Below are 26,978 nucleotides of genomic sequence, written 5' to 3'. Positions count from 1 at the left end.
GTGACACTTCCTGATGGCTTCCTTGGCAGGAAGTTTTAGGAACTTGCACCCAGTTACCCACAGTGTCATGTATGGAGGGTTTTGGCTTTTCTGTTCAGCTTACTTCTATCAGGAGAGAGATGCAGAGCAAGACCTTGAGAAAGGTAGTGGCAGAAGGAGCTGTGATGGGGACAGTTCTCCATGGAGCACATCAAGGGCTCATATCTGGAAGTAACAACTGGACAGGGCGCGGCTGATTGTGACAGGAGGTGACCAAAGATAACCAGGAAGGAAGAGGAGTAGGAGGCTCCATGAAACAGGTTCACACACTCAGTTAAGGTGCAAAACCTCGATGGATGTTCCCAAAAGAACACAACGGACTTCCCAAAAGTCCTCTTTCTGGGAGCTGAGGTGGGATCCTGGACCCACAGGAGGTGGGCAGCTCTGTCCTGGCTTTGGATGTAGATACATACGCCTCTTCTGTGTCACGGTGAGGCACAGCGAGGTGGCTGGTCACTGAGGACCTGGTAAGAGCTGTGTTCCCTGGTCCTCTATCTCAGCTGGTGTTGTATGGGTTCAAAGTCATCTTCCAAGCTGATGTGCAATTGTGGCTGGGTGAAAGGCTGTCAGTCCACTGGGTCCTGTGGCAAGTTGACCTGGCACACAAGCTTGGCAAAGTACTGTTTCCCCCTTGCATGGCTTGTGGGGTCTGAGTGAACCCTGCCACTGCTGCTTTGTAGGTGAAGCCAAGCAGTCCCTACTCCTAACATCATTCTGTATGGCTCTTGCATCCATAGTGCTGCTTGCTGAGTAAAATGAGTGGGCAAAGTCAAGTCATCCTTGCACATCTTGAGGACTGCTTTTCCTTTCTGTGGTTCCAGATAGCAGCTGGGACAAAGTTAGTTTGGAAAACAAAGCTGTTGGAAACCGTTTGTTTAGACACAAGGCAGAATGAAAGTGGAAAACATAATCTGTCTGTTCCCCTCAGCCTCCCACCTTCTTTTTGTTTAAAATGTCCACATGCCATTTACTTTCAATAAACAAAAGATGTTTCTTATAAGCTGGTGTTTACTAGTAGGGGAATGTAATTTATTAGAGAACTGAAATCCCCGCTCGTGCCTGTGTTTTCCAACTGGAGCAAGAGTACATAATTTTATAGACCTTTCAAGAATAGATTTCCTAAAGCAAACAGTGAGGAACTGTTAATTTATAGCCATGTAAAGCAACAGTGTAATAACTGTGATTGCTCAGCACTAATGACTTTATTATTCTGTAACAAATAGGAGTGGTTTGGGCTGGTGGGAGATAACGTGCCTTTGCTGAGATAACTTTGGAACCGATTCAGAGGAGAAGCCAATTTTAGATTCTTGGGCAACTTCTTTTCCTTTAATGAAGGAGATAAGGGCTGTCTGGGTGTTCTCTTACTCCAGCTTTCTTCCAGGAGCAGCTTCCAGAGAAGCAATGTGTGATTTTTCTGTACAGTCTGATTGCTGCTGAAGTCTGACACTGCCCATCTGAGCTGGACAGGGTCTCAGCTCCCCCAGCGCTTGCTTGAGGCATCTCTGTGATCGGTTCACCCTTTTGAGGGACCAGGAGAGTGATGCAGTTCCCCCCAGAATCATGGGTGCGGTGTCGGTGCCTCTCAGCTCTGACCTCATGAGTGTGATGCCCAGGCAGTTGGAGCACAGTGTTCAGGCCAGGGGCTTTGGGGCTGAGCCGCTCTGGGAGCAGCTGAATGCTTCAGATCCCTAGGCACGAGCAGAAATGGCCTCAGAGAGCTTGCCACTGACATACCTGGATCCTGTCGAGACCCAGGTGTGTACCCCATCTGCCCTCTTCCTTCCAAACTGCTCACACGGAGCTTAAGCAAGGTGAGGTGCCAGGTGCCCTCCCTTTCTTGCCTCTGTCTTCTGCCCGTCACCTCCAGGTGTGGGTGGCTCAGTGCTGGGCTAACCTGGCTATGAGCAAGCTCTGAAGACAGCAGCTCTTTGAGGAGGGTCAGTGCTCCCTTGCACAGCTCTGCCAGCCATTACCCCCTTGGCTCTGCCAGGAGTTTCCTGCCACAGGTAGTGAGAAGCTGAGGAGTAGGGCCGGTCTCAGCTTGATCTCCTGTGTCCTCCAGTCTTGCAGTTAGCCTGTGTCTGAGGATGCCTGCCTGGGGCCTGGGTGGGATCTCTAACAGGCACAAACTGTGGCCTGGCCCTCCGCCAGCTGAGGTAGGTATGTTGAAAGGGACCAATCTCCCGTGTTTCTTGGTTTCTTTCTCCTGGTTCTCAGCGTTTACATGATACATCGGGCTCATATCTGGCTGCCCTACACATACACACGCTGGAAAACCTTGTATCAGCTTAGCTGGGCTCTTGGAAGAAACTGGCTGCTAAGAGAGCTGGGGCTTGTCATGAAATAGCTTTGCAGTGACATAGTTTCAGTGCTGCAGTATGTCTGTGCAGGCTTTCAGGTTGTTCCTGGGCTAAAAATACGGCCCATTAAGATTTCTGGAACAGGATGTAACTGTATTTTAAAGATACTTTATTCCTTATGTCTTATGGCTTAGTGATTTAACTAATACTGCATTTGGAGACCTATTTTGTGAGATCCCTTTGCCTGGAGTGGAAGCTGAGGAAAGAATCAAGTGTGTGTGTTTCTGAGGGTGTGGAGGTGGTGCTGCTGGGGAGGGCTGGGAGCTGGGAGGCAGGGCTGGGGAGCTGGACCGATCAGGGCTGCTGGACCAGCTATTTCCATTTCTGATCTTCCCTGCCCCCAGATGACAAGAGATTCAAAATTGCATTGAAAAGATCAGCATTAGGAGTTTTACCACCTACTTCATTTGAAACTAGACGCGCTTGAGATGTGTTGAACAAATGGACAGTGGCCTTGCTCCTCCCTGGGGACGGCTTTTACATGGATGGGAAGCTACAGATGGGGCCCGAGGCAGAAATGCAAATAGGCAGGGCTGTGATACGAAGCATTTGGCAGTATGGAGGGCTTAAAAGCTCCCTCCCCACGGCTGCTTGATCCTGCTCTCTGGGTTGTGCTGACACAGCTGGTTGTGGGCTGCACTGTATGAGTGGAGCTTTGGCCTCCGCACGGTGGGATCAGAGCCCGTGCTGCTGGCAGCCTGGGTCCGGCCCAGCCCCGTCCGGCCCAGTGCTGCGTGGAAGAAACCCTCAGAGGTGTACTCACTGCTGTGATTACAGCTTTGCAGAGCAGTCTAGTAGCGAGCAGGAGCAGCTAATTAGTTTTTATAACCCTCTTTTGTTTGCTTTTGAAGACATGAGTCCCTCACTGGCTGGCCTGGCTCCTGTTCCCAGTCGTGACAATGTCAGCGCCAGCGTGTGAAGCTCACGTTACATACAGAGGGTTCAGGCAGGTTTGGTTTCAGCACAGGTCTCATCCCCAGGCTGTTCCAGCACTTTCCTGACAGGAGGCTATCGGCTCAGAACAGGTTTTGCCCTGAGACTGTGAACAAAACAGTTTCGAGGGGCAGATCTCCCATGGTGATGAGTTCAGCAGTGGGTTGACTGAGTGGTTTTGTTGGTTTGGTGGGTTTTTTTTTTTAGATGAAAAGGTCAGATCTGTTGCCTGGCTTGTGTAGGAAGGTTTTGTGCTGGAACAGCCTGCTCCTGACCCGCTCTCATCCCTGCCACGCACTGGTCCGAGCAGTTTCTCATCCGTTTTCCTCATCGGTGACTCTTGGAGAGTTTACTTTTTAGGTGAGCCTGTTCATTTAAGGCTGGGAATTTCTGAGTTCAGAGTAGCAACTTGGGCAGATTTAAACCTCCCCTGGCTTTCAGCCTGCCCTACTTGGAGTTTGGTTTTAATCACAAGTTTTAACAAATTGAGTCTATTGAAAACATTTCCAGTGAAACACCCTTTTTTTCCCTTCTTTCCTCAGAAGCCGTTAGCTGTCTTCAAGAAGCAATATTTTAATTGAAGTCATGATAAAAGCAGAGCGGCAGTGGTTGTTGTAGAGCTTAATAAATTAAACAGCCTTGTTTTTAATGCAAAAAAATCTTTAAAGGGGAAAAAAAAAGCTACTTGCTTTAAAACTGTCAAAATAAAACCTCCAACTTTGAAGTCTTAAAATACTTTGGGAAATGCTGAATGTTTTTGACTGGTTATATGGAACAGCTGAACTGACTTAACTGGAACAAAATTAGAGGAACAAAGAGGTTTTGTTTCCAGAGTGTATTCTTTGCCCTTTGACAGCACTGTCTGGCTCACACTTGGAGTTAAGATACTTGGAGCAGGTCACTGTCAGCTTCCCTCCTTTGGTTAGACTTTCCACATAACCAGTCCACTAGAACAATAGTAATATGCTTAGAAATGAGTAAAAATTAGAGGAATATTCATGGGCAAGAGCAGAACTTGAACCTCCTTTAACTGTTGTGGGGTTTTTTTTTGGAGTCTATCTCATATTGATGGTTCCTCCTCCCCAGTGCCTCATGTTAGTGCTGAGTTTGAGGATACCACAGGCTAGCTGGGCTTTTCCTGCTGCTGATTGATGTTGCATCCTACACAGTTGGACCTTGTCAACATGGTCTCAAAGTAAGAGACTCACCTCCCATGGAAGATGCTCTGAAAGCCTCTCAGTGAACACTTCTCATGTACACAGCAGCTTTCATCAGCAAAATGGTGAGATGTTTCTGTGCTCATGGGGTGTCCTTAGCACTGTGGCTGGCACACTGGCTCAGGAATGCCCTGTGTTCTTTGTTCTTCTGTAGCCTATTTGCATGAAAACAGGTCCTCCCTAAAAATCTTTCTTCTGCTGGGGAAGGATAGACAGCAGGAGGAGATGAGCAGCTGAGAAACTGCTTGTTTCCATGCAAATATCCTACAAAGAACAAAAGAGGGCAAGAAGCATCCTTAGAGATGGGTTCTTCAAGCAGAAAGGCTCTGGAGTTGGTTTCCATGAAGCATCATCAGGTCCATGTGAATGTAATTTTTACACTGTTGTGTGTTGTGGGTCTCATGAGTGAGTTGCAGATGCTGCTTTTGTTTTGGACTTCTCCATGAAGTTGAAATCCTCTGCTCCATCTGTGGGAATTTGGGGGCTGACTTCACTAACGTTAGGGTTTTCAGGCTCTGCCACTGAAATGAGTTACCTCACCTTCCCAAATCTCAGCTTGTATGTTGCAAAACACAGAAGTTACCTTGTTTGCTTCCATGGTGTCTCACTTTGCTGGCTCTGAGGATCCCAGGGACATACTTCACTGTCTAGAACCACTCCACAGTTTCATTCCCAGTGTGTTGGAGAAAGCTTATTTCTTTTTCCTTGGCACCTGAGGGTGATGGGAAAGTGTCAGAGGATGGGAAATCATGGGATCCATGGTTTCCCATCCAGCAGAACAGTGCTGTGAACAGCACCTTCTCTGGAGTCGATCTGAGCTTGCAGCACTGCCAACCTTGAAGGTCTTTGAGAGGAGGTGGGAGGTGGGCACAGCAGCCTCCCAGAGTACTTGAATTGATGTGGCAGTGGCAAAAAGCTCTTGGGGGCCTGAGTGATTCAGATCAGATGTTACGGAAAAGTTCTTCCCTGAAAGAGTTGTGGGGCTGGGGAACAGGCTGCCCAGGGAGGGGGCTGAGTCCCCACCCCTGGGTGTGTTTAATAGATGGGGAGATGAGGTGCTCAGGGATCTGGTTTAGCACAGGACAGGAACGGTTGGACTCGATGAGCTTAAAGGTCTTTTCCAACCTTCTGTGATTCTGTGAGTGCTCATGCCACCTGTCCCCGTGCTAGAGGGTACCAGCTTGATAACACAGGTATCAGGAGCAAATGCATGTCTCCTTCTTCCATGACAGCCCTGAGCAAGGCACAAACCTCTGTTCCTCAGCGTTCATGTCCTTTTGACCTAGAGGTGTTGAGTGAGTTGCAACCCAGCGCGCTGCCTGAGCAGATGCACGCTGAATTTAGTAGCTTGCTTAGAAATAAGTCTCAGCAAGATGTCAGAAAGGTTAGGCTCATTACTAGATCTCATTAATTCTGTGGAATACCCTGTAGAGAATATATTAATATTCTTATTCTGTTGACATATATTAACATATATAATAGTTGTATAATTGTTACTAATAATGATGATGATAATAAGCTTCTTCTCATAGGCGACAGTCAAAATGGATGTTCAGAAGCCCCTGTAGGTGCTGGCAAATCACAGCTGATGGACAGGAGGGTGCTGGTGTGTGTGCAGTGTGATGAGACGTGCTGGTTTTCTGCTTGCTTCTACCTGAGAGCCATGTAGACCCAGAGGCCAGATTTCACAGGTAGTGTGGGATGTGTTTATCTGTGCCGGTTGGTTGGGTCAGGCAGTTCCTCTGCTTTTAGCTGGAAATTGCTGTTCCCTACCCTGGCATTTGCTGCCATTCAGCAGAAGCACAGTGATTTGATGTGTACGTGCTCTTATGCTGTTGCAGTGATGCAAAAGTAAAAGGACATTGCTTAAGTCACCTTCAGCCTAAAGCATCAGTTTGGAGAAGCCCTTTCTGCTCTGCCTTGCAGAAAGATTACTGTCAGTGATAGTCTTATCTGGGGTGTCCTTTCTTAAAGCACTCCTAACTCCAGAGTTTTCAGATCCCTGTATTAGATAAAGCTCTTGGGTTTGTGTTAATGTTTGCCTCTATAGTTGCTGCCCCATTAGGCCAAATCTTGCCATTAATTATAACAAAACCAGAGGGTGCTTCAATTTTTAGATCATTAAAAGAGCTTTAAGACACGTGGACCTCAAAATGTTCTGCATTAAAACATGTTCTGTTTTCTTAAATATAAAAACTGCTGACAAGCTCAGGGGAATGGCCTTCAGCTGAAGGAGGGGAGATTTAGATGCGATATTAGGCAGAAATCCTTCCCTGTGTGGGTGGGAAGCCTCTGGCACAAGGTGCCCAGAGAAGCTGGGGCTGCCCCTGGATCCCTGTCAGGGTTCAGGGCCAGGTTGAATGGGGCTTTGGGCACCCTGGGCTGGTGAGGGGTGTCCCTGCCCATGGCACTGGGGGGCTCTGAGGTCCCTTCCAACCCAAACCAATCTGGGATCCTAAAATAATGAGTCCAAACAAAGTTTAACTGCTCAAGCTGGCTTTTATTGATGCAAATTGTGTTACTGTGTTACAATAAAGAGTAGAAATACTCACTGTGGAGTGCTGACTTGTAAAGGGGGGACATCTAAAGTGCTTTGTGTTGTAAGATTTCCTGAAAATGGCTTTGCAACGTTGTGCTGCATTTACCTTAGGGAGAGGCCAGCTCTGCCAGCTGGCAGGTGCTCTCAGCACTGCATCATCCTGGAGGTGTTCAGGGTGCAGCATGTGCGCTGGAACATCCCATCCCTCTCACTGGGGTCAAAACAGGACAGTTCCCAGTAATGCCTTTTTGTAAAAAGAATTCAAAAAGCATTGTCTGGTGAGGTGATAAAAGTCTCCAGCTTGGTTTTCAGTTTCATTTTGCTGAGCAGCAGTTCCAAAGCCCTGCCTTCCCTGGCAGGGGGGTGGCTCCCTTAGATATATCTTAGTGTTCTTGGTCTGTAGGATTGAGGTTTAACAAGGCCAAGTGCAGAGTGCTGCACATGGGACACAACAAACCCGTTCAGTGCTACAGGCTTGGGGGAGATTGGCTGGAGAGCTGTCAGGTGGGGAATGGCCTGGGGGTGTTGCATGGCTGCTGACTGAATATGAGCCAGCAGTGTGCCCAGGTGGCCAGGAAGGCTGACGGCATCCTGGCTTGTGTCAGACACAGTGTGGCCAGTAGGTCTAGGGAGGCGATTGTGCCCCTGTACTTGGCATTGGTGAGGCTGCACCTTGAGTGCTGGGTCCAGTTCTGGGCCCCTCACTACAAGAAGGACATCGAGGTCCTGGAGTGGGTCCAGAGAAGGGCAACCAGGCTGGGGAAGGGGCTGGAGGGCAAATCCTCTGAGGAGCAGCTGAGGGAGCTGGGGGTGTTCAGCCTGGAGAAGAGGAGGCTGAGGGGAGACCTTCTCCCCACCTCCACTGACCTGACAGGAGGGTGCAGAGAGGTGGGCGATGGTCTCTTCAGCCAGGGGACAGGAGATGGGACAAGGGAAAATGGCCTCAAGCTGCCCCAGGGCAGGGTCAGCTCAGATGTGAGGGAAAAGTTCTTCCCTGAAAGAGTTGTGGGGCTGTGGCACAGGCTGCCCAGGGAGGGGCTGAGTCACCGAACCTGGATGTGTTGAACAGACGGGTAGATGAGGTGCTCAGGGATATGGTTTAGCAGAGGATGAGTTTGGTTGGACTCAGTGGTGTTAAAGATCTTTTCCAACCTCTGGGGTTCTGTGATCAGTGCAAGTACCATTCAGTGAATGTCTCCTTTATTAAGTTCATATTACATAATATAAAGGACACTTTTCTTCCTTCCTAGTGTGACCCTGTTCCCCTGTGCTGTAGCTGCCTCGCATCTGGTGCCCAGTGTAACAGCTCCTGTTTCCTTTATAAATTGCTCTTTCTGCTGCTTCCTTTGTTCTCCTTACCTGCTTTGGGGGTTTGTGGGGTTTCTCTGTGCTTGTGGTAGTTTGACTGTTGGGGTTTATTTTAACAGCCTGCATTAAAGTTGCATGCAGTTTGCAGCAGGCATCCTGGGCTTGATTCTTACTTTGTGTTTGTGAAGCATCCAGGGTAGTTTTCCCTTAATTTGTGAGCCAGACTACAGCAAACAAAATAATGCAGCCTCCAGTCCTTATCCCACTAAAGCCCAGAGGTTCTGATTTCCCTGGTTTTTGCCAAGACCCTGCTGGGCCGGGTCCAAAAGGTGAATTCAGACACCGCCCAGCTTCTCCAGAACTTTGTTTCCAGCTTCAATCCTTGTATCCTCTTCCCTTCAGTCTAATTAAAACCCACTGTAACAAATGCTGTGAAGCCAGCTGCTGTGCCTTGGCAGGTAGCGAACGCAGGGCAGCGAAACCTCCAGCTAATCCATCCATGCTATGAAGTCATAAGAATCTTGTTAATTTTTAAAAAGCCCTTGATGCCCACTAATCCAAATCAATTTTCATTTCTTTCATAAAGTCGTGCTTCCATTTAGGCTTCGGCTAAGAATTACAGCTAATTTGTTCGATTTTATAACAGTATAATTGAAAAAGTGATTTTAATGTCCTGGCAACCATATTCCCTTTCTTTGGTTGTTAATGAAAGAATCCATTAAAGTTAAATGATTTGGGCACGGATTCAAGTTGAATCGTCTGAATATTCTAGGGGAGTGTTTCTGACCATCTGCTTGCTCTGTCATTGGCGTTTGTGTTGTAAATGGGACCGAGAGAAGGACTTCACAGGTCTGGTTTGAACCATTAAGCGTAAAATATCATTTTAATTTTCTGATCTCAGTGTAAATAGTGGAAATTCTCAGGAGAGCCGAGACTGTTCTGGTCTGGTTTATCCTGTGCTCATAAATATTGCTGCTGTGCTGTACTTCCACATCCTTTTCTTGGGCTCTCATGGCTGTTTGTATTGATTATGGTGCATCATTCAGCGCTGTGGTGTAAGTTCTGGAGTTCTATGTCCTTCTTGAGCAGAGGGGCCCAGAGCTGGACCCAATATTCCAGGTGTGGTCTCACCAGGATGGGGTTTATTTGCTGAGAAGTTTGGCTCATAGTTTCAGATGTGCAGTGGAGACTTCATTCCTCTGCACATTGACTTTTCCCAAGGTTTGAAATTGGGTGTGATGCTTTTTTTTCTTTTTATTTCCTTTTTTTTTGTCTTGTAGGGTGGTCAGGAAGCAACAGTTGAAACGTTCCCAGGGCATTATTCACTTTAAAGTGCTGATATTTGTATCTTTGGCATTTACAAAGCCACCAACACTAAAAGGGCTACAGAATGTACTCGAATATACACAGAATAACCATAGCTCACAGGTGAAGGATCTTTGTGTATTTTGTTTGGTAATACTAGTTTCTAGTGAAGTGACTATTCTCAAGAGTTGTAATACTAAAGCATGTACTTATTGCATACTTTTACCTGCCTCAGGCATGGAGAGATGAAAGTATATCCTAAAAATGTGCTAAACTTACATAATTCAAGTGCAAAAAGAGGTAACTTTGTACCAGGAGGTCTTGTTTCAGTGTGATGGGGTCCTTTAAACTGACAAACATGGGGCTTATTCAGCTCAGACCGCTGCTCAGCAGCGAAATTACAGCCGCCGTGGCAAATGGGCCTTCTAATGTTAACACCAGCAGATAACAAAAATAGCATTTAATAACTTTCATTAGAGTTAGTGTTTCTAGGGCTTTGGGGCTTTGCTCTTTCAAGTCATTTGCATAATTTGCAGGTACAAGCTGCTATGCCAGACTGGCCGTCTGATTCTCTCTCTTGATCAGAGCGTATTAATGCACTTGTTTGATGGTCTGTTACCAATAATTACCTTGGATTGCATTAGGAGCATTTCCAACGTTGCAGCTGGTCCGTATTTTTCACTAAATGTATTTCAGGGCCCAATTACAGGACTCTGATGTGTTATTGTTCCAGTGTGCTTGTTCAAGCTTGTAATTTTAATATGTTTCTAGGCTGTGAATTTCTGAATGCAGACCTGGGGCTCTGTCCTGAGATCCCCGTGCAGCTTCTGCAGAGATCGGTTCGGCTGTTCCTCATCGGGTTTTTGGGAAGGAAAAGGTGACATCTAGGAGATGGAGGCTTCCTGAAGTTTGGGGTGCTGCGTGCCTGGTGTGGAGAGGGTGGGAAAGGGACAAGCAGCTCAGCCTTCCCCAGGACAGGCAGTGTCAGGGATTCTGAGACAGTTTTCAGTGATTTTAGTGTTTAAGTCACTTTGGCACTTGAAATGAGCATCCTTCAGTGCAAGGGGTGCTGGGGCTGTGCTACTGTACCCAGGGACAACTTGGCCTGCTCTGCTCTCAATAGCCTTGAGACTCCTTGAGGAGAAGACCTGAGAAAGGCCAAGTTTAACAAGTCTAGATTTTGCCCTGCTCTGAACTTCAGCTGTTGTTTCAGAAGCCTTGCTGGGGTCAGAGAGGAGAAAATATGAAGGCTTAGCCATTGTGAGAGGCAAGCACTTTACTGTTATGATTGCCATTGGCAATTCAAGACAATTAATAAATTACAGCTGCTATTGATTTTTTTCCTCTTTCTGGACCATTTGTTTGGAGGGAATACATCAGAATAACAAACATCTCAGTGAAACTCAGTCCTGAGAGCTGGTTTTGTGTTTATCCTTATGTGCTGTGCATCATCCACAGACCCAGGTAAGATGTGTGGGCAAACCTGAAGCTTGTACGGAAGCATGAGAGCATTTTGTACTTCCTAGAAATCGTACTTCAATCAGTTGGACTCTAAGGGTCCCTTCCAGGGTTACAGCAGCTGTGGGTTGCTGTCTCTGATGGTCTTGGGTGGCTGAAATGAGCAGCCGCAGTTGGCTTCAGCGTTAAGAGCATCAGAAGTGTCTTTAAAAATACTTAGGGAGACCTTTTTCAGCTGTTTTATTTCCTTGATGACTGGTCTGTTACATTTATACACAAAGATAGTAATTTACCAAGGGCTTTGGCAGCCTTTGCTTTTATCTAAGCGAGTCTGGTCATTAACCTATTTACCTTAATTACAGCTTTAGATAATATCCAGCTCTTCAGATACGGCCTATAAACAGCGATGTGGCACTGGGTGTATTTAGATAATGTTTCTTTCATGCCATCCCTTCTGCTCCATTGTTTTTAACTGGGGATTTGAAGAGAACAATGACAAGAGGCTCTTGCCCAGCATCGTTCTTCAGGGAGAGCTGCTTTTGGAGCATGCTACATCAAATCAATAAATTATGATTAGTTTAACTTTTGAATGGAAGGGCTTTGTGTACATATGACAGTATAATAATGGACCCCGATGAGGTGAATGGCTTGGATCAATGTTCCAAAGCCACAAAGCCTCGTAAAGATTTATTTAGGTTGTTATAATTAAGTGAGGTAGAGCCATAGGAAGAGGGTGTTTTTGTGATGGCAGCACGCTCGTGCCACTGGTCTTGTAGCAGAGCCTGGACTCCCTTTTGGCCCTTCTAGGGATGCACAGCTCACCTGCTTGGGCAGATGCAGTTGATATGGTTCAACTGTTTGGTCAGAAGGGTGCTTAGACTGTGACCCTCCTAAAGTGTTAGAGCAGTGTATGCCACCCTGAGACCCTAAAACTGGCTTCTCAAGCTGCCTGTAGCTGTTGGGACTGGCTGAGGCTGTGGGATGTGCTCAGCATCCAGCTCCAGGGCACTGCCACTGGACCACTGGCAGCTCATCCCAGGTCCCAGTGTGTACCATGACACAAGAGACACCACCACACTTCCAGCCCAAGCTGGGGACTGACCATGACATCCCACAGCCCTCCCCTGCAGCTCGGCCCTTGCAGGGTGTGAGGGGATCGCTCCTGGCACAGCTCGTACCCTGCCCTTGATGCGGGGACAGTGTGACAGCCTCTTGCTGCACACAGTGCCAGGCCGGCACCCAGCTGCTCGTGAAAGGCCGGGATCTGCTTAGTGACAGGGGCTGATCTGAGAGTCTCTTGCTGCCAGCTGGATGGATATCCCTGCAGCAGTGGGGGATGCTGCATTATTAAATAAACCATCTAGCTTGTGTATATGCAGGAGTAGGATAAGGCCTGCTGCCCAGTGGTGAGCACTGCTTGGTACTGGAACCAATCTGCCCTGTGTGGATATCAAGTGTTAGTAAAATGGCCTTTCCAGCAGCCCTGGAAATAGTTTAAAAGCCAGAGTTTAAAAAGTTCCAGAGAGGCTAAATGCAAACTGAAGGTGTAACTGTATTATTCTTAGCTTGTTCATGTTCCCCTTACAAAGTGGAAAGTTCCAGTAATGTCTGGTAACTGGGAGGAGAATGTAGGGACCTTGACCCCTCCGTCTCACAGAACTTGTCTGGATGAGTGGAAGAATGTTTCCTGTTTCACTGTGTCACAGGGATGCCAGTGCACAAGGGGATTTAGGTGCCCAGCTCCTCTTTCAGCCTCCCGTTCTGTAGAGATCATGGGTGCTCGGACCTCAGAGCCCTTCCCGTTGCGTTTCTAGTGCTGATGTTGCTGAGCACCCAGAATGCAGACTTCATCAGAGACCTCCACCCAGATTTCTTTCTGGGTCACCACTCACCAAGTGCAATTGCCCTAAAAACAGACTGAGACCAAGCTATTGACTTTTAATTGTCAATGTATAAAGTTTCCAAGAAGAAAGAGGGCTTTGTGTTGCTTTAATGGGGGCACACTGAAGTATAGTCACTCTTTGAGTTAGACAGTGAGAATGTAAAGATTTTCTACAGCTCTAAGAGCCTCTGAAGAGCATCGGCAGAGGGTTACATTGAGCAGAACAATGGCACAGTAGTTGGCTTGCTGAGAGGTAGGAAAACCCTTTGGAAGTAGTAACTCCACTTTTCTTCAGTGCTGTTCACTCCCGGTTAAATGAGATTAATTGTGCTGTTGAGTTCCACGGGTTCAGCATCCAAAATAAATACATAAATTAAGAGAGGTGACAGTGCAGAGGCTCCACTGCAGTCTGAATTCCTGCCACCTCCTGTGGGGTGTGGAAGGGAGAGAGGAGCCTGTTCCTCTTACTGCCCCGTACCCTACAGAACACACACGACGACCAAACGCTGGGCTCGTCTGAGCCGCTCTCCTTGCTCCCCGGAAGGTTTTCTTTGGCTGGAGCTCTGCAAGGTGCACAAGCCAGTTCCAAAGTGCCAGATGTGTGTGTGGAATAGGAAACGCGCTGGCCGGGCTCCAGGCTATGGGACCTGCAGCACAACAGCGGCTCCCCAGGAAAATCTCAGGCTGCCAAGAGCTAGAAGTGATGTCAGCTCTGGAAGTGTGTCAGATTAGAAACCCTTGTACTTTGCTCTCTGTGAAGTATTAATCTCCCAAGGCCTGTGCTGTGACGGGTCCTGTCTGGCTCGGCGCAACTTTATTTGTTTTGGGCTGGAAGTGTTGGGAGGGTTGTTGTGTGAAGGCACTGGAAGGTGCCAGTGGTTCAGCTGCTTTGGGTTGGGTCCTGTCCTTGAGTTGGCCCTGGGGCCTCACTCAGCTGAGCTGAAGATGGGCCTCCCGTGCCTTGAAGTGAAGCTCTAAGCCATGTAATTGCTGGGCCAGGTGTTTGCGGGAATGGGCTGGGATTTGTAGGAATGAATGCGCCTTGGGACCTTGGGTCTTTGTGTGTGCCTAAAGCTCTTTGTCTTCTCACAGCCCAGTCAGTTTGTGGACAAGAAGATGGTGCATCTCCCTCCAATATTACCTTTCTGTGGTGCTGGCTGGGTTGGTGGTGAGGTTGTGGCTGTGATGAGGAGATGTTGGGCTGCTGTCCTCTCACCAGCCAGAGAAGAGCCTGAGCTCTGCTGTGTAACTGAGAGGGGTTTATCTGCTGAGTTTATGGCAGTGCTGTGCTGGGAACTGGGACACGGACGTCTGTCTGACGTAACGTGGCAGAGCTGTGTGTCCTCATGGTGATGTGCCATTTGGGAGTTGGCAGTAAACTTACTCACAGACCTTGGTGGGGGGGGATTGCAGCTCAGCTCATTCCAGTTGTGCTGGGTGCTGTATGAGATAAAAAGAACCACCAGTGAAGATACACCAGTGACTTGCACAGAAACACATCCCTTGTGATTTATGCCAGCATGTGTGTGTTTTGTTTTTAAAGTTAAGTACTGAAACACAACTCCTCCTCCTCTGAACAAAGCCATTTGTCTTCTGTTGAACAGTAACCTTTTATTTGCTCGTGGTGTGTAACAGAGCTCAAGGACATGTTTACTACTGATAGCCAAAATTTCACCAGAACAAGCATCTCCCTTGGTTTGGTCTTTCCTCCTTGATTTAAGTGGTTAAATCCCAGGGAAGGGAAGGGAAATAACCCAATATATGAGGAGACAAGTGGAGTTTTGTGCTGTTCTCAGCCACGGAGCACAAGCTCCCAACAGATCTGTGGGCTTAGAGTATTGTGTGTCTTGGATGTGAAAGCGCTGCCCTGCGGGTCTCGCCTCTGACCAAGTAATTGCATTGTGAGGGATCTGCCAGAACTTGCTGTGCTGCTACCTCACACTTCACCTGCTTATTTATAGTTTTGAAATTACAAAACCAGGAGAATTGATTCTTTTGCCTCTTTCCTCACTGCTAAGTTGGGCTATTCCCACCTGTTGGTGTAGGGGAGGGGAGATGATGGGAGCTGTATGTTGAGATGTTCGCCCATTTAACGTGGGTTTTCAGATGTCTGTTTTGCATCTGGAATCGAGCCTGCTGCTGGCAGGGGCTGTGCTGCTGTGGAAGGCAAGAGGACAGCTTTGTGCCTTGAAGATTTTACAACCTTTGTTCATCCGAAATGCCCTGGTTTTTATGCTACTCACCAGGAGGCTTTTTCATTAAGTTCGCTGGGCCTGGCCCCTGGAGGTGCCTGGCTGGCTGAGGGAAGGGAGGAAATAAATGGGAGAAAAAGAACATTTTTCTCCTGGGCTGTTTCTGTGCATACTGTAGGGGTTAGCAACATGGGAGAGAGCAAAATACCCCTGCAGAGCCTGGGTCAGAAAATACAGTTTGCATGGGAACAAAGTGCTTTTAACTTGCTGCATCAAAGACCTTTCCTTTCAGGGCATGCTCTACATTTGAATACATCTGCATTCCCCTGAACTCTGTGTATGTGAATACACATGTATGTGGCACATATCTACATGTGGGTTTGCATTTGCACATACATTCAGACTCTCAAAACCAATCCTGCCCGCCTTGGAATAGCTCAGCAGCTTACTGGGCTTAGTGGAGTTTGGTATGAACTGTGCTGGTTACCTGAGACTGGATGGGTCCTCTCTTCTTGCAACCCATTGCTCTGCTTTTAGCCCCTCAGAGAAGTATTTTGAGATGTTCTCAGTTGGAGGACATAGTTTCTGAGTAGTTGGTAGGCAGGCAGTTTCATGTGATGGGGTGTAAAACCCTGCTTTGAATGTGTACGTGATGTTGCTGTACAGGGTTCTTTGGCCTCAATTTAGAAATCCATGAGCTGAAAACTGTCAGTTCTTCCAGGCTTTCATGCTTGAAGCTACATCCAGGAGGAGCCAAAGGCGAAAAGCTCTTCCAGCTCCAAAGCACGGATCTGTAGCTGAAACACCTGCCTTGAACGGGTGCATGGAAAGATCTTCTGGCTTCTGACTTGGAAGCCAACCTCCACCTTATTGCTGTCCCTTGGAGTAGCTGTATGTGCTGTGTGAGGCCGCTCTGGGCAGCCTTCACTACATTCATTACAGCATTACCTCCAGCAGGTAAGAGGGTCAAGGTGAGCAGGAGGCTGCACGAGCGTGGGACTGTTTAAACAGGGTGGTATCCATTTCTTTCACTGTGTGATGAGGAACGGAGGTTGGAAATAGTCAGTAGCTTCTGTAAGCACTTAACATTCCTGATTCTGTTTGTCTTTGATCTCACTTGGAGTAATTCTACTCTCTTCTGATCGTTTCCCTTGAAGGAGCTTTTATCTCATTGTCAGGCTTGCTAATTTAGTGTGGTGTTTTGAACCAGACCTCCTCCTGCATTTCCAGAGCCTGGAAGGTATTTTTTCCTTAATCAGGGAGTATGTATACAGTTCTTTAAACATCTTAGGACAAGAGTCATAGTGGGGCTTTTTGCAATGCCAGGTCCGGATCCTGGGCCCTGCTGCTCCGGCCTCTGTATGTACAAAGGGCCTGTCCCCCAAAACTTGCAGTATTTGGGGCCAAAGGGGCAGAAAATAGGGCTGGATGATTGAGGGCTTGCCTTCCAGAGCAGCCTGGTGTCAATTGAGGGGTTCATTTGCCCAGCTGGAAGCCTCCCCAGACTGTTCTGAGTGACAGGATGTGATGGGTTGTCACACGTTTTTGCCCTTGCCATGGTCCTCTGCCAGATGTTCCCTTAGAGCCCCGAGGGTTGTGAGTAGATCTGGGCTTTTACGTGGCTTCTTGGTCTAGAAACATTTTTTGGTGCTCCTGGAATAAAGGGCAGTGGTTTGAGCATGGCCACGAGCTCCCACCGTGGTGTGGAGCATCACTTGGCAGCGCCGTACACGCTTGCGAGTAGGAATGTATCGCTACCTCGGAGGTTGGTTGCTTGTAAATGGTTTCTGCTGTTCCTGGGTGGATTATATGATAGGAACAGGTTTCCAGGAAAGGAGTCACATTGCTTTTTAAAGATGTTGTGCAATCCTGTGTTCATTGGTGTGAAGGCACGAGAGAAAACAACCTTCCTCCTGTGGATAGTTGGTATTGTCCTGGCCAGCTCAGCAAACGCCCCAGGTACTGATGATAGAAACAAACCATGATCCTTTACACTCCTGGGCTCTCAAGTCCAGCCTCAGATGCTTTTCCCTCCAAGGGTCGATTTTCCTTGCTGTGGCAGAGACCTGAAGCAGACCCTCAGGCTTGGTGTGGGCGAGCTCTGCAGTCCACATGGAGTTTTGTAACTGGCCCTTTTTTTTCTCTCTAACACACCAACCAGCAGCTTGGATCCAGGTGTGTTTGGTCTGGATGATACTTAGGGGTACAGAAACAACATCATGTGTTTTTTAAAAGCAGCACTGCTTCTGCTGTGGTGCAAAGCGTGGAGCTGTCTGTTTGGGCTCTGCTGAGAGCAGATTGAGTTGATTTTTAAGAGATTGAAGTTTGAGAGGCTGATAATTGCTTCTTACCGACCTGTGCTGGCGTGGGAAGATGCACTGCAGCTCTCTACTCTATTCCTGGCTGCTCCAGCCAGCCAGCCAGCCCCTCGCTCTTCACCTTCCCACCAGAAGGAATATTTTCAGCAGAATACCTTTTTTAATTGCTGCCTGAAGAAGACAGAAAATAGGACAGATACTGGGGCTGTCTCCCTGAGTAATGAGCAGGAGTGCCTGGCACAGAGCAGGAGCCCGTGGAGAACACAAAGGCGAGAGGACAGCCCATGTGTGTGGTGGGACATGCCTGGGATGTCCAGAGGCAGCTGATTCCATGTGGCCGTGCCCACCCAGCCCTGCTGCAGTATGGCAGGGGAAGAGTAGGCACAGGCAGTGTTGGTGCCACGTGGGAGCTCTGGAGATGCATTGATGTGTTGTTGCACTGATGTGTAATGCTGGGATTCAGGGGGGTAAGATGCAAAGAGAAAGCTGGAGCTGTGGGCTAAGGGGGCTGATGTGTCATTGGAGTTAATTCCTTGTCTTCTCAGTCTCTACTTGTGCTTCTAAAGACAACACATTTAAGGAAAAGCAAAGTATAAAGATTTTAGCCAACAAAGTTTCAATGTGTTTTGAAATAAGCTCTGTCTTGTGCCTCAGCCTTTGCCTTAGCAACCCTACCTCCCTGGGGTGATGTACCCACATGGGCTGGCTGCGTGGAGCACCCATTGGGAGATCCCTTCAGAGAAGTTCCTGGGTTGCTGCTCCTGTGGATGGGGGTTCTCAGTACAGTGTGGTGGCTCCTGTCCGTAGCTCAGCAGTTTTCCCCAGCCTCAGACTGTTAACCCTCTCCTGAGTTTGGCCATGTCATTTTGTGTGCCTGTGTTGGCTGGTATCTTGCTGTATGCTTTATTTCTCCCTATGTTGTACATCTTGTTGTACCAGCTGCCTTGGATGGAAGGCTTCCAGTGGCAGTATTTTCCAGAGCATTTGGGGCAGCCAGTCAGCCTCATGTTCCCCTATTTTTAGCCCCTGGTGGAGCCAGTGAGTGACTTTTGTAGCTTGCCATGATCCTCAAATGATTAATCTTCCCTAGGAGACATGAACAGGCAGAATTGCCCTCTCAGGAGGGCATGTGGGGACAATCCCTGCATAGTGGCACTCCTCAGCCTTCTCCTTGGCCTGAGTGGGCTGGGCAGAGGAACCTGCTAGGGCTGTGCTGGCCAACAAAGCCAAAACTTACATTGCAGTGCATTCATCACATCAGTGCTTGGTGGCTTCTGCTGCTCCTTGCTGTGCCCTCTTCCTGAAGAGCATGACTCAGTGGTGCAGTGGAAGCATCCATGCAGGAAACCCCTAAATCCAGGGACTTGCAGGCAGCTCTGTGTCAGCTGTAAGCTGTCCCTTTGTTGTGGAGCACAGTGCCAGGCTGTTGTGCAGTCTGTGTAGCTTGGCATGAAATGGGCATCTCTGCATCCTGCTGGGGTGCAGGGCCTGGCAGGGTGGAGATCCTAGTGAAGATGGGGGTGCTTGGGGTCATGTCTGCTCCGTCCCACACAATGATTCCAGTCTACAGGACAGGCAGCGTTCTTGTGTAGCCTCTGAAAGGACATAGCTGGCTGAGATCAAGCCTTTGGTGCTTGTTCTGTGAACTGGCAGTGAGGACAAACCTGAGGGGTCCCCATCCCCACAGGCTTGGGTGGGTGGGCACCGAATCAGCCCCGCGTGTGGGCAGGGTTAGGCCCTTCCTTTCGGGGGGCACCTGCACGTGCCAGCACATGCCTTGCAATAGTTTCCATCTCCCCACATGTGTAATTTTGCGTGTCATTGCCCCTAATTGCATGCTTAACACACACTCTCTTAAAGTGCAGCCCTTTTATCAGCAGTAGGTAGTAGCAGGTTTAATAGGGTGTTTGAATTCCTATAAAATTAATCTGTAGCCTTCTGCGATAGGAGACGGGCAGGGAGCCATGTGGTTCATATCCAGTGTTGATAAACTTGTTATAGAGGCAGGAAACATTTCTGATTGGAGCAGTGACAAAATAATTTGGAGTGGAGCCATAAAAAGAGGGGATGGTGATGGTTTGAGCACAGCAGAGATTGAAATTGCTGGTGTGTGGAAGCGGCGCTGCCAGCTAACATTGACTTAGTGTCTCTGGAGAACTCTAACAGCAAATGCATTTTATTAATGGCAATATTCTTTTAGGAAATGCTGAACATTGTTTCAGAGGTGGAGCTCTCCTACGAGTATGTGGGTTTGGAAACTGGCCAGACTGAGACCTGTTCAGCTTCGCCCTGGCCTCTGCCTGCAGCAGGCAGGATGTCTAAGGGCAAGTTCTGGGTAAGACATGATGTGACCATCCATTTGCAGCTGGAATATCCTTTTCTACTAGGGAGAATGCATCCATCCATTCTCATTCTGGATTCAGTTTTATGGGTTAAAATGCTCAGAGACAGCAGGTCACAGTTGAGCCGCTACTTTGTTGTCTTTCCTTTGAGATGAGTCTCTGGGTACATGAATGTCATCAGTGGAGGATGTATGATGTGTGGGTTCCCAGCTGGACTCCAGCTCTTCCTGCCAGTTCCCTCTGGTGTAACCCATCCTGCATCCCCTCTGAAGGAGGTTGCTGCTTTGCCCTTGGGGCCTTGGCTGGGCCTTGTTGCTGCTGTGCAGAGACCACTGCTCCAGCCAAGTCATGATCATTGGCTTTGGGTACCAAGTTGGGCTTGAACAACTTTGCTTCTGCTTAGCTGTCTTACGGGGCTGATCAGTGTCAGAGGAGGCTCTGGTGTGGAGGTATGTGAGGGGGAGCCCTTGTTTCTCATGTGCAGCATGGCAGGTGAAGGAGGGGTTGGGACCCACGTTGCATCTTCTTGTTCCTACTCTTGCTGTCACGTCACCTTCTTCCCATTGTTCTTCTCTGCTTCAGTCCAGCATGGAAAAAGCAAGTGTGGGCAGAAGGGGTGGCTGCTGGGCACCACTGGGGGTGGCAGAGATGGTGCAGGTTGTGCTTCCAGCCCTAGGGATGTGTGATGGGGAATGTAGTGCTCAAGTGTCATGGGAGGTGCTGGTCACCTAACAAGGCTGAATTTTACCTGTTCTCTCCAACCACACTCAAGGAGAACTGAGCTTCCTTCACTGTGTAAAACTGGGATGTGATTAACCAAGGAAAGCAACCCCCACTGCAACACTGTCTTTTCTTTGCAGGGAGGCTGCTGGAAGGGGATTCTCTGGAGCTGAGCTGTAGTGCTGGTCCTGCAAAGGTGATACTGGAGCCAAACCAAATCGTGGTTTTGGACTGTAACCTGGCCCCTCTTGAGCAGGTCATCAATATCACGTGGAAGAAGAATGGGTTTCCATTAGTGGAGCAGGAGCATCTCCATGTACTTCCGAATGGATCACTCTTCATCTCATCCCAAGCAAAGGACAGTAAATACCCGGAGAGGGCTGGTGCTGAGGGTAATTACTCCTGTGTGTCTCACAGCACCCTAGGGGCTGTCACCAGTCAAACAGCTGCAGTCAGACTTTCAAGTAAGTGTTGGGGTTTTTTTTTTGTTGTTTTTCTCTTCCCCCCTGCCCCTGGGTTTGTACAGACCATCTGCCTCCCAGGGACTTTGAGATAAAGTGGCTGTGAAGTGAAATTCTATTAATGATGTGTAGGTGGGATTTTGGGATAGTCCACAAATAAGCAGTGGTACCTTTGTGTTATCCCACTGTTAACAACCATCCCGTGAAACTCCTTCAGGTAAGTGCCAGCAGCCATGAATGATGGTGACTTTGACAGCTTTAATGTGTCTGAATATGGCCTTGTGAAAAGGAAGAAGACTCTGAACATAGTTGGGAACTGATGCCCCAAGGGAGGTGTGCTGTGAGGTCCTCACGGACAGGATGTTGGACATCTCCCCTTCTGAGGGCTTTTGTCTCTGATAGCTTAGCTCTGCCTTTAGCACAGTGAGTAGCTGAACAGCAGGACCTTAATCTTTGGCAAAGCAACCTACCTGATGAGAGCTCAGGCTGGTGGCTGTAGGGAGCAGGAGTGTTGTAGCTCTGCCTGAGGAGCCAGGGGAGGTACTAGAGTCCTGGTGGGGACAGATGCACTGAATGTCAGTTCCCAAACATGCTCTCTTCAAGCAGGCAAGCAAAAATAGTTACACAGTTTTACAGTGCTTTGTCCCAGTGAGCGTGTCCCAGCATGGATGGATGTGTCCAGGACCCTGCTTTTCAGCCACATTATGCAGCAGGAGAGTGGTGTGCTGTCAGCTTCATATGGAAACCTTTGTGCATCAGCATGGTCTGAAATGTTGGAATGAGACCCTTTCCTGCAGCAGAGACCAGACTAGATTGTGGCATTGGACTTGTGCTCCCAGGCATAGAATCATAGAATCACAGACTGGGCTGGGTTGGAAGGGACCTCAAGGATCATAGAGCTCCAACTCCCCTGCCACAGGCAGGGCCACCAACCTCCAGGCCTGGATCTACACAACGCTGCCCAGGGCCCCATCCAACCTGGCCTTGAACACCTCCAGGGACGGGGAATCCACTGCCATCATCTCCTCCTGGGTCTGACAGACCTGGCCAGGATCCCATGGTGGGGCAGGACGGACCTCCTGGCTCCACGGCTGCCTCTCCTCTCTCATCCTCTGATGGGTCACTGGGCTGTTCTCATCCTTTTCCTAGCAACCAGTTTGAGTGGTGTTGGCAGTGTCAGAACTGCAGGAGGAGGAGTTGGAGAGGAATCGGCCAGGCAGGGCAGGGTAACCTTTCCTGACACCTTTTTGATAATCTGAAGGTTCTTCTCCTGCAGTTCCAGCTCATGATGCTGAGCCTGGAACACTAGGCCCAGTACAAATCAGGAGTGGATCAAATACTTTCCCAGCCTGCCCTGCTGTGACAAGGTGGCCTGCTCTTGGGAGGACTTGGAAAAGCTCTTTTGTAAGGAACCAAGAGTGTGTTCAGCTGGAAAGCAGCAGGGAGGCGGTGACAGCCCTGAGCAGAAGGGATGGCAGCTCTGGGTCTCACAGACTGGATCCAGCCATGCAGCTCAGCCCTCTCCGGGTCGGTCTCCTCTGGGTTCCCAGGTGAACAGTCAGCGCAGTTTGGGAAGGAGGATGGAGGGGACTTGGAGATGTCCATGCTGAGCAAGGAGGGGTGAGAGGAGGGCAGAGCCAAGCAGCTGTAGCTCCCTCACTAGCCAGTGAAGGCAGGAGGTGCCGCTGGGTTTGCTCAGATGCTCCTGTGGGCAGAACTTACCCCATCTCAGCATGGTGCAGATCTCCAGAGTCCAGGGAAACTCCAGATGAAGAGCAGTGCTGAAAGCTGGGACAGATGCCTGTCTACATGACAAAGAGTCTGTGGCTCCACTTGGTGTCTGGACCATCTTGTGAGGTGAATATCTCTGTATAATGGAGGAGAGGAAAGAAAGGGCTCTTCAGGCTGTTTTTCTTTTTGATCTTGGAGAAGGACACTCCAAGATCTGAACTGCTGAATCCTTGCACAGTGTTCAACAATAAAATCCCTTTGTATTCAGAAATGGCTCCTGGAGCTATTTTGTGTGAGTGCAGATAAATGATTCCTTGACCTACCAAACAAGTGAGGTTAGAAAATAATGCAAATAGTGTCACACTTCTCTGCAGTACAGTGACTTCTGTGAATGTTGATGGATGTAGCAGCACACCATGAGACACAGACCTGAAGTGCATTTCCAGTCTAGAGAAATCGGGACCGAGGTGCTTTTGCACGTGCTCAGAGCTGTGCTAGGTGAAGATGGAGGGTGGATGTCCTAGCACCCACCCTACCCCATGATATATTTGACCTCTGGACCCCCAGGCAGGGGTCCCAGGTCTGGCTGAGCACACGTTTCGGTCTGTGAGCACCGTGCTGTAGAAACCAGCACTCCTGATGGCAGGTGAAGCTTTTGCCAGATCAGGGGGAAATCTTTGACTCTGGCAACATCTTCCTTTTCTGCTCAGACAGTGTTCAGCATGCAGCAGCCACAGAGCTGGTCACCCATCCCTCCTGTTCCCTCAGTGATTTAGAAATGTGTGCTGGATAAATAGCTGGTTCCAGTATTTCATTAAGTGAAGGGACTCCTGAGGGCTGTGAAGATGGAATCAGGGATCCTGCATGTAGATATTATCTGGGGGGACTTGGAGTAGAAAAGGCATTGTTAATCCAGGAGGATTTATTTGGATGCTCCTGCCCTGATCCCAGCCACCCTGGACTAGGATATGTTCCCTTTTAGGGGTGACCTGTGTTGAAGTTTGCCCCGTGCCTCTTGCCTGGTGGCTATGGTCTGTGCCTCTGTGTGGGCCTGGGTTCATTGCTTGGTGTCTTGCGAGTGACAACAGTGGAGATGTCTCCAAACCAGGAGACAGACTTAAATTGCCCTTCTCTCCTCTGGATTTTTCCAGAGGATCATACACAGGTGACACATCTCTCCATCCAGTAATGGTTTTCTCTTAGAAATGGGGAATTTTAGGTGAACTCTCTCCTGTGTGACTCCTTTTATTACCATCTGCACTGCTCCTGTGGCATGTGCCCACACCTGATGCAGCATCCATCTCTGAATGGAGAGCAGCAAGGGAATTGATTAATGAAATACAGCTCTCCCCACGATTTGTTTTGTGGGCTGGGCAGAAACACTCAGTACATTAGTGTTCAGCTGGTGCAAATGAGGATTGTAATGGCCTTTTTAAATCCCTGTTGCTGAATACTTAGTCTGCCTAAGACTGTTCAGGTGTTAGGAGTTACTCTTTGTTCTGATGCCCGGGGTACTGCTGATCAGGACAGGCTGGTCTTCAGCAGGTGGGATGTATTGACCTTGCCATGAGCCTGAGCTTCTGACTGTTGGTTTGTTTTCTTCCCTGGGCTGTGGATCCACCCACAGTCTGTGGATCTACACTTCGTAGCTGTGGTTCATGAGGAGGGGTGAATCCCTGCCATCTCTTGTTGTGAGTGTGCCTGTTGGGTGAACAGCAGCTCAGACTGATGAATGAGGTTTGGGGGTTTCTCCAAGCCCTGTGTGCTCCCACGTGGAAATACCGGGGGCGTTATTTTTCCTTGTGGGAAGGTGTAGCTTTCCACCTGCTAATAACTACATTGGTGAGGATTTGTTAAAGCTGTTAATTTAGCTTAAACATTTTGTGTGAGGGAGGTTCTGGAAAATTACAGTAATTGTGACTGTCAGCTGAAGATGTTTGCTGTGCCTGGAGGGAACGGGCTGGAGCTGCACGGCTGCCGGCAGCGATCGCGGCAGAGGTTTGCTGTGCTGCTGCACCTGGGGGAACACCCCATGGCAGGAACCAACACACAGGGGCTCTTAATGGTCCACTCTCCCTGTGTCACTTCTCTGTGACGTGCTTGGGGTGTGAGGAAAGGCAGGCTGGGATTTAATCTTAGTTTAAGGATTTCTTTTGTGGATTCGGCTCAAAGATGGGTGAGGGTGACTGTGGGCAGAGCCAGGCTGGGCAGGGAAGCGTGCAGCAGATGGATGCCCAGGCTCTGTACCAGCTGCAGATCATAGAATCATAGAATTGTAGGGGTTGGAAGGGACCTCAAGAGATCATCGGGTCCAACCCCCCTGCCAAAGCAGGGTCCCTAGGACATATCACTCAGGCGTCCAGACGGGTCTTGAATATCTCCAGAGATGGAGACTGCACCACCTCCCTGGGCAGCCTGTCCCAGGGCTCTGTCACCCTCACTGTGAAAAAGTTCTTCCCCATGTTGGTGCAGAACTCCCTGTGCTCCAACTTGCAGCCATTGCCCCTTGTCCTATCCCCACAGACCACTGAAAAGGGGCTGGCTGATTCCCCCTGCATCCCCTGCTTCAGATAATTATAAACTTTAATTAGGTCCCCCCTTAGTCTTCTCTTCTCAAGGCTGAAGATGTGACTTTCTGATGCTGTTTTGAGTAGGTGGGGAACTGGGATCTGTGAAGAGGCTGGAGCAAGCCCTGTTTGGGTGAGCTGGGCAGCGCTGGTCCTGTGCTGCCAGATGGTCCTGCAGACAGAGCGCTGCTCTGGCTCTGCCTCCACCCTGCTATCGTGCCGTGGCAAATGGCTCCCATGACTTTCTGTGCCTGTTTCCCTTCCACCCCCCCACCCCCCCTGGGCCTCTTCAGAGGTGAGTCATTCAGAGACAGGTCATCTGGACAGTCTATGTGATCTCAGCCAGAGCCAAAGTTGCCCCCATCTTAGAAATACCTACTAATAGTTGTGAAAGATCCAAAGGGGACAAGCACATGGCGAGTCCGGGGGCAAAGCGCTGTGGGAGAGAGCAGCGAGCCCATTTCAGAAGGCTGAATTCCTTGCATAGACTGCATTTTCTGCCTGCGGTGTAGTGTTGCTGCCTGGCAGTCTTTCCAAGCTCATGGCCTCCTGCATGGATCAGGCTGCTGGGAGAGGGGGAGGGTGCTGTGTTTCAACCATCCTGCAGTCACCCCTGGATTTGCCTTGGCACACACGGCTCGGCTGCAGCTGGGGTTAGCGTGTCAGTGGGGAGGGAGCTGTGTGCTCCCTTCCTGAAGGCGCAGAGCCTGGTGCTGTGGCATGTTGCTGAGGGCAATTTGCTGTAATGCTCTTCACCTTCTTGCCTGTAGTGAGTAATTTTTACTGAGTGGCCTATGAAAGTGTTCGGGGTAATCAGTGCAACAGGGCTGGGAGGTGTTTTGTGGCTTGGGATGGCTTTGCAAGCTAAACCCTAGCTGGGAAGTTAAAATAATGTCCAGTTATGTATCTGTCATCTGTGTTTTGTCTTTTCCCCTCAAGCATCTTCTTTCCCTGTGTGAAAACTTGCTTGTGTTGTAGCATTCCCACAGCAGTCCCTTCCATCAGTACCTGTGTCTGGGGGGAGAACACCTCCTCCTGAGCATCCCTGTGGCCCTGGGGTGAACAGTGTGTTGGAGCCTGTCTTGTGCTCACCGTGACCTGCATGTGTCTCTGTGCAGTGCATCAGAGTAGCAGGACCTGTTTTCCAGGCCCTTCCTTCCCCAGCAGGCTTGCCTTGGTCCTTTCCTCCCAGCACCAGCTGTTTGCAGCACAGCTCTGAGTCTTGGTTGGGTCATGCTGTAGGTGCTGGATGTGTCCTGCCTTCTCTGTTCCACCTTAGTAGCTCTTGGGATGAGAGAGGAGGAACGCAAGGGACCAAGCCAGTGCAGAAGATGCTTGTGGAGAAGTGATGAACCTGGCCAGCAAGTCTGTGCCTGAGCCTCACTGGTGCTAAGATCCAGGGTTCTTGTTTGGTCCTGCATCAAAGATACCTTTTCACCACTCTGACCTTGGTTTGGTGTTGCTGTCTGTGCACAAAAGATCACTGTTCATGTTCCCTGCCCTCTCCTTTGCTGGGCAGGCTGCAGGCTGCTTCTCCCAGCACTTGCAGAGGTGATTTTTTTTCAGCCTGACCTTAGCAATTCCCACTATCCCTACCCTGATCCTG

At 49.1% G+C, this 26,978-nt stretch overlaps 1 protein-coding gene across 1 annotated transcript in view; it reads left to right on the top strand.

Annotated features, from left to right (window-relative positions):
* The window catches only part of IGDCC4 (immunoglobulin superfamily DCC subclass member 4), a gene marked incomplete at both ends in the record, with an annotated part of 92,103 nt that overhangs the window by 13,521 nt on the left and 51,604 nt on the right, over positions 1 to 26,978 (top strand). Inside the window, one exon of the mRNA XM_084267795.1 lies at positions 20,754 to 21,077. Within this exon, the coding sequence (XP_084123921.1) occupies positions 20,754 to 21,077 (324 nt within the window). The remainder of the gene's footprint in view (positions 1 to 20,753; positions 21,078 to 26,978) is intronic.

The sequence above is a fragment of the Gallinula chloropus genome (genome assembly GCF_964237585.1).
Source record: "Gallinula chloropus genome assembly, chromosome: 9".
NCBI lineage: Eukaryota > Metazoa > Chordata > Aves > Gruiformes > Rallidae > Gallinula > Gallinula chloropus.
The sequence above is the reverse complement of the archived record's forward strand: the minus strand, read 5'-3'. Positions and strand labels throughout refer to the sequence as shown.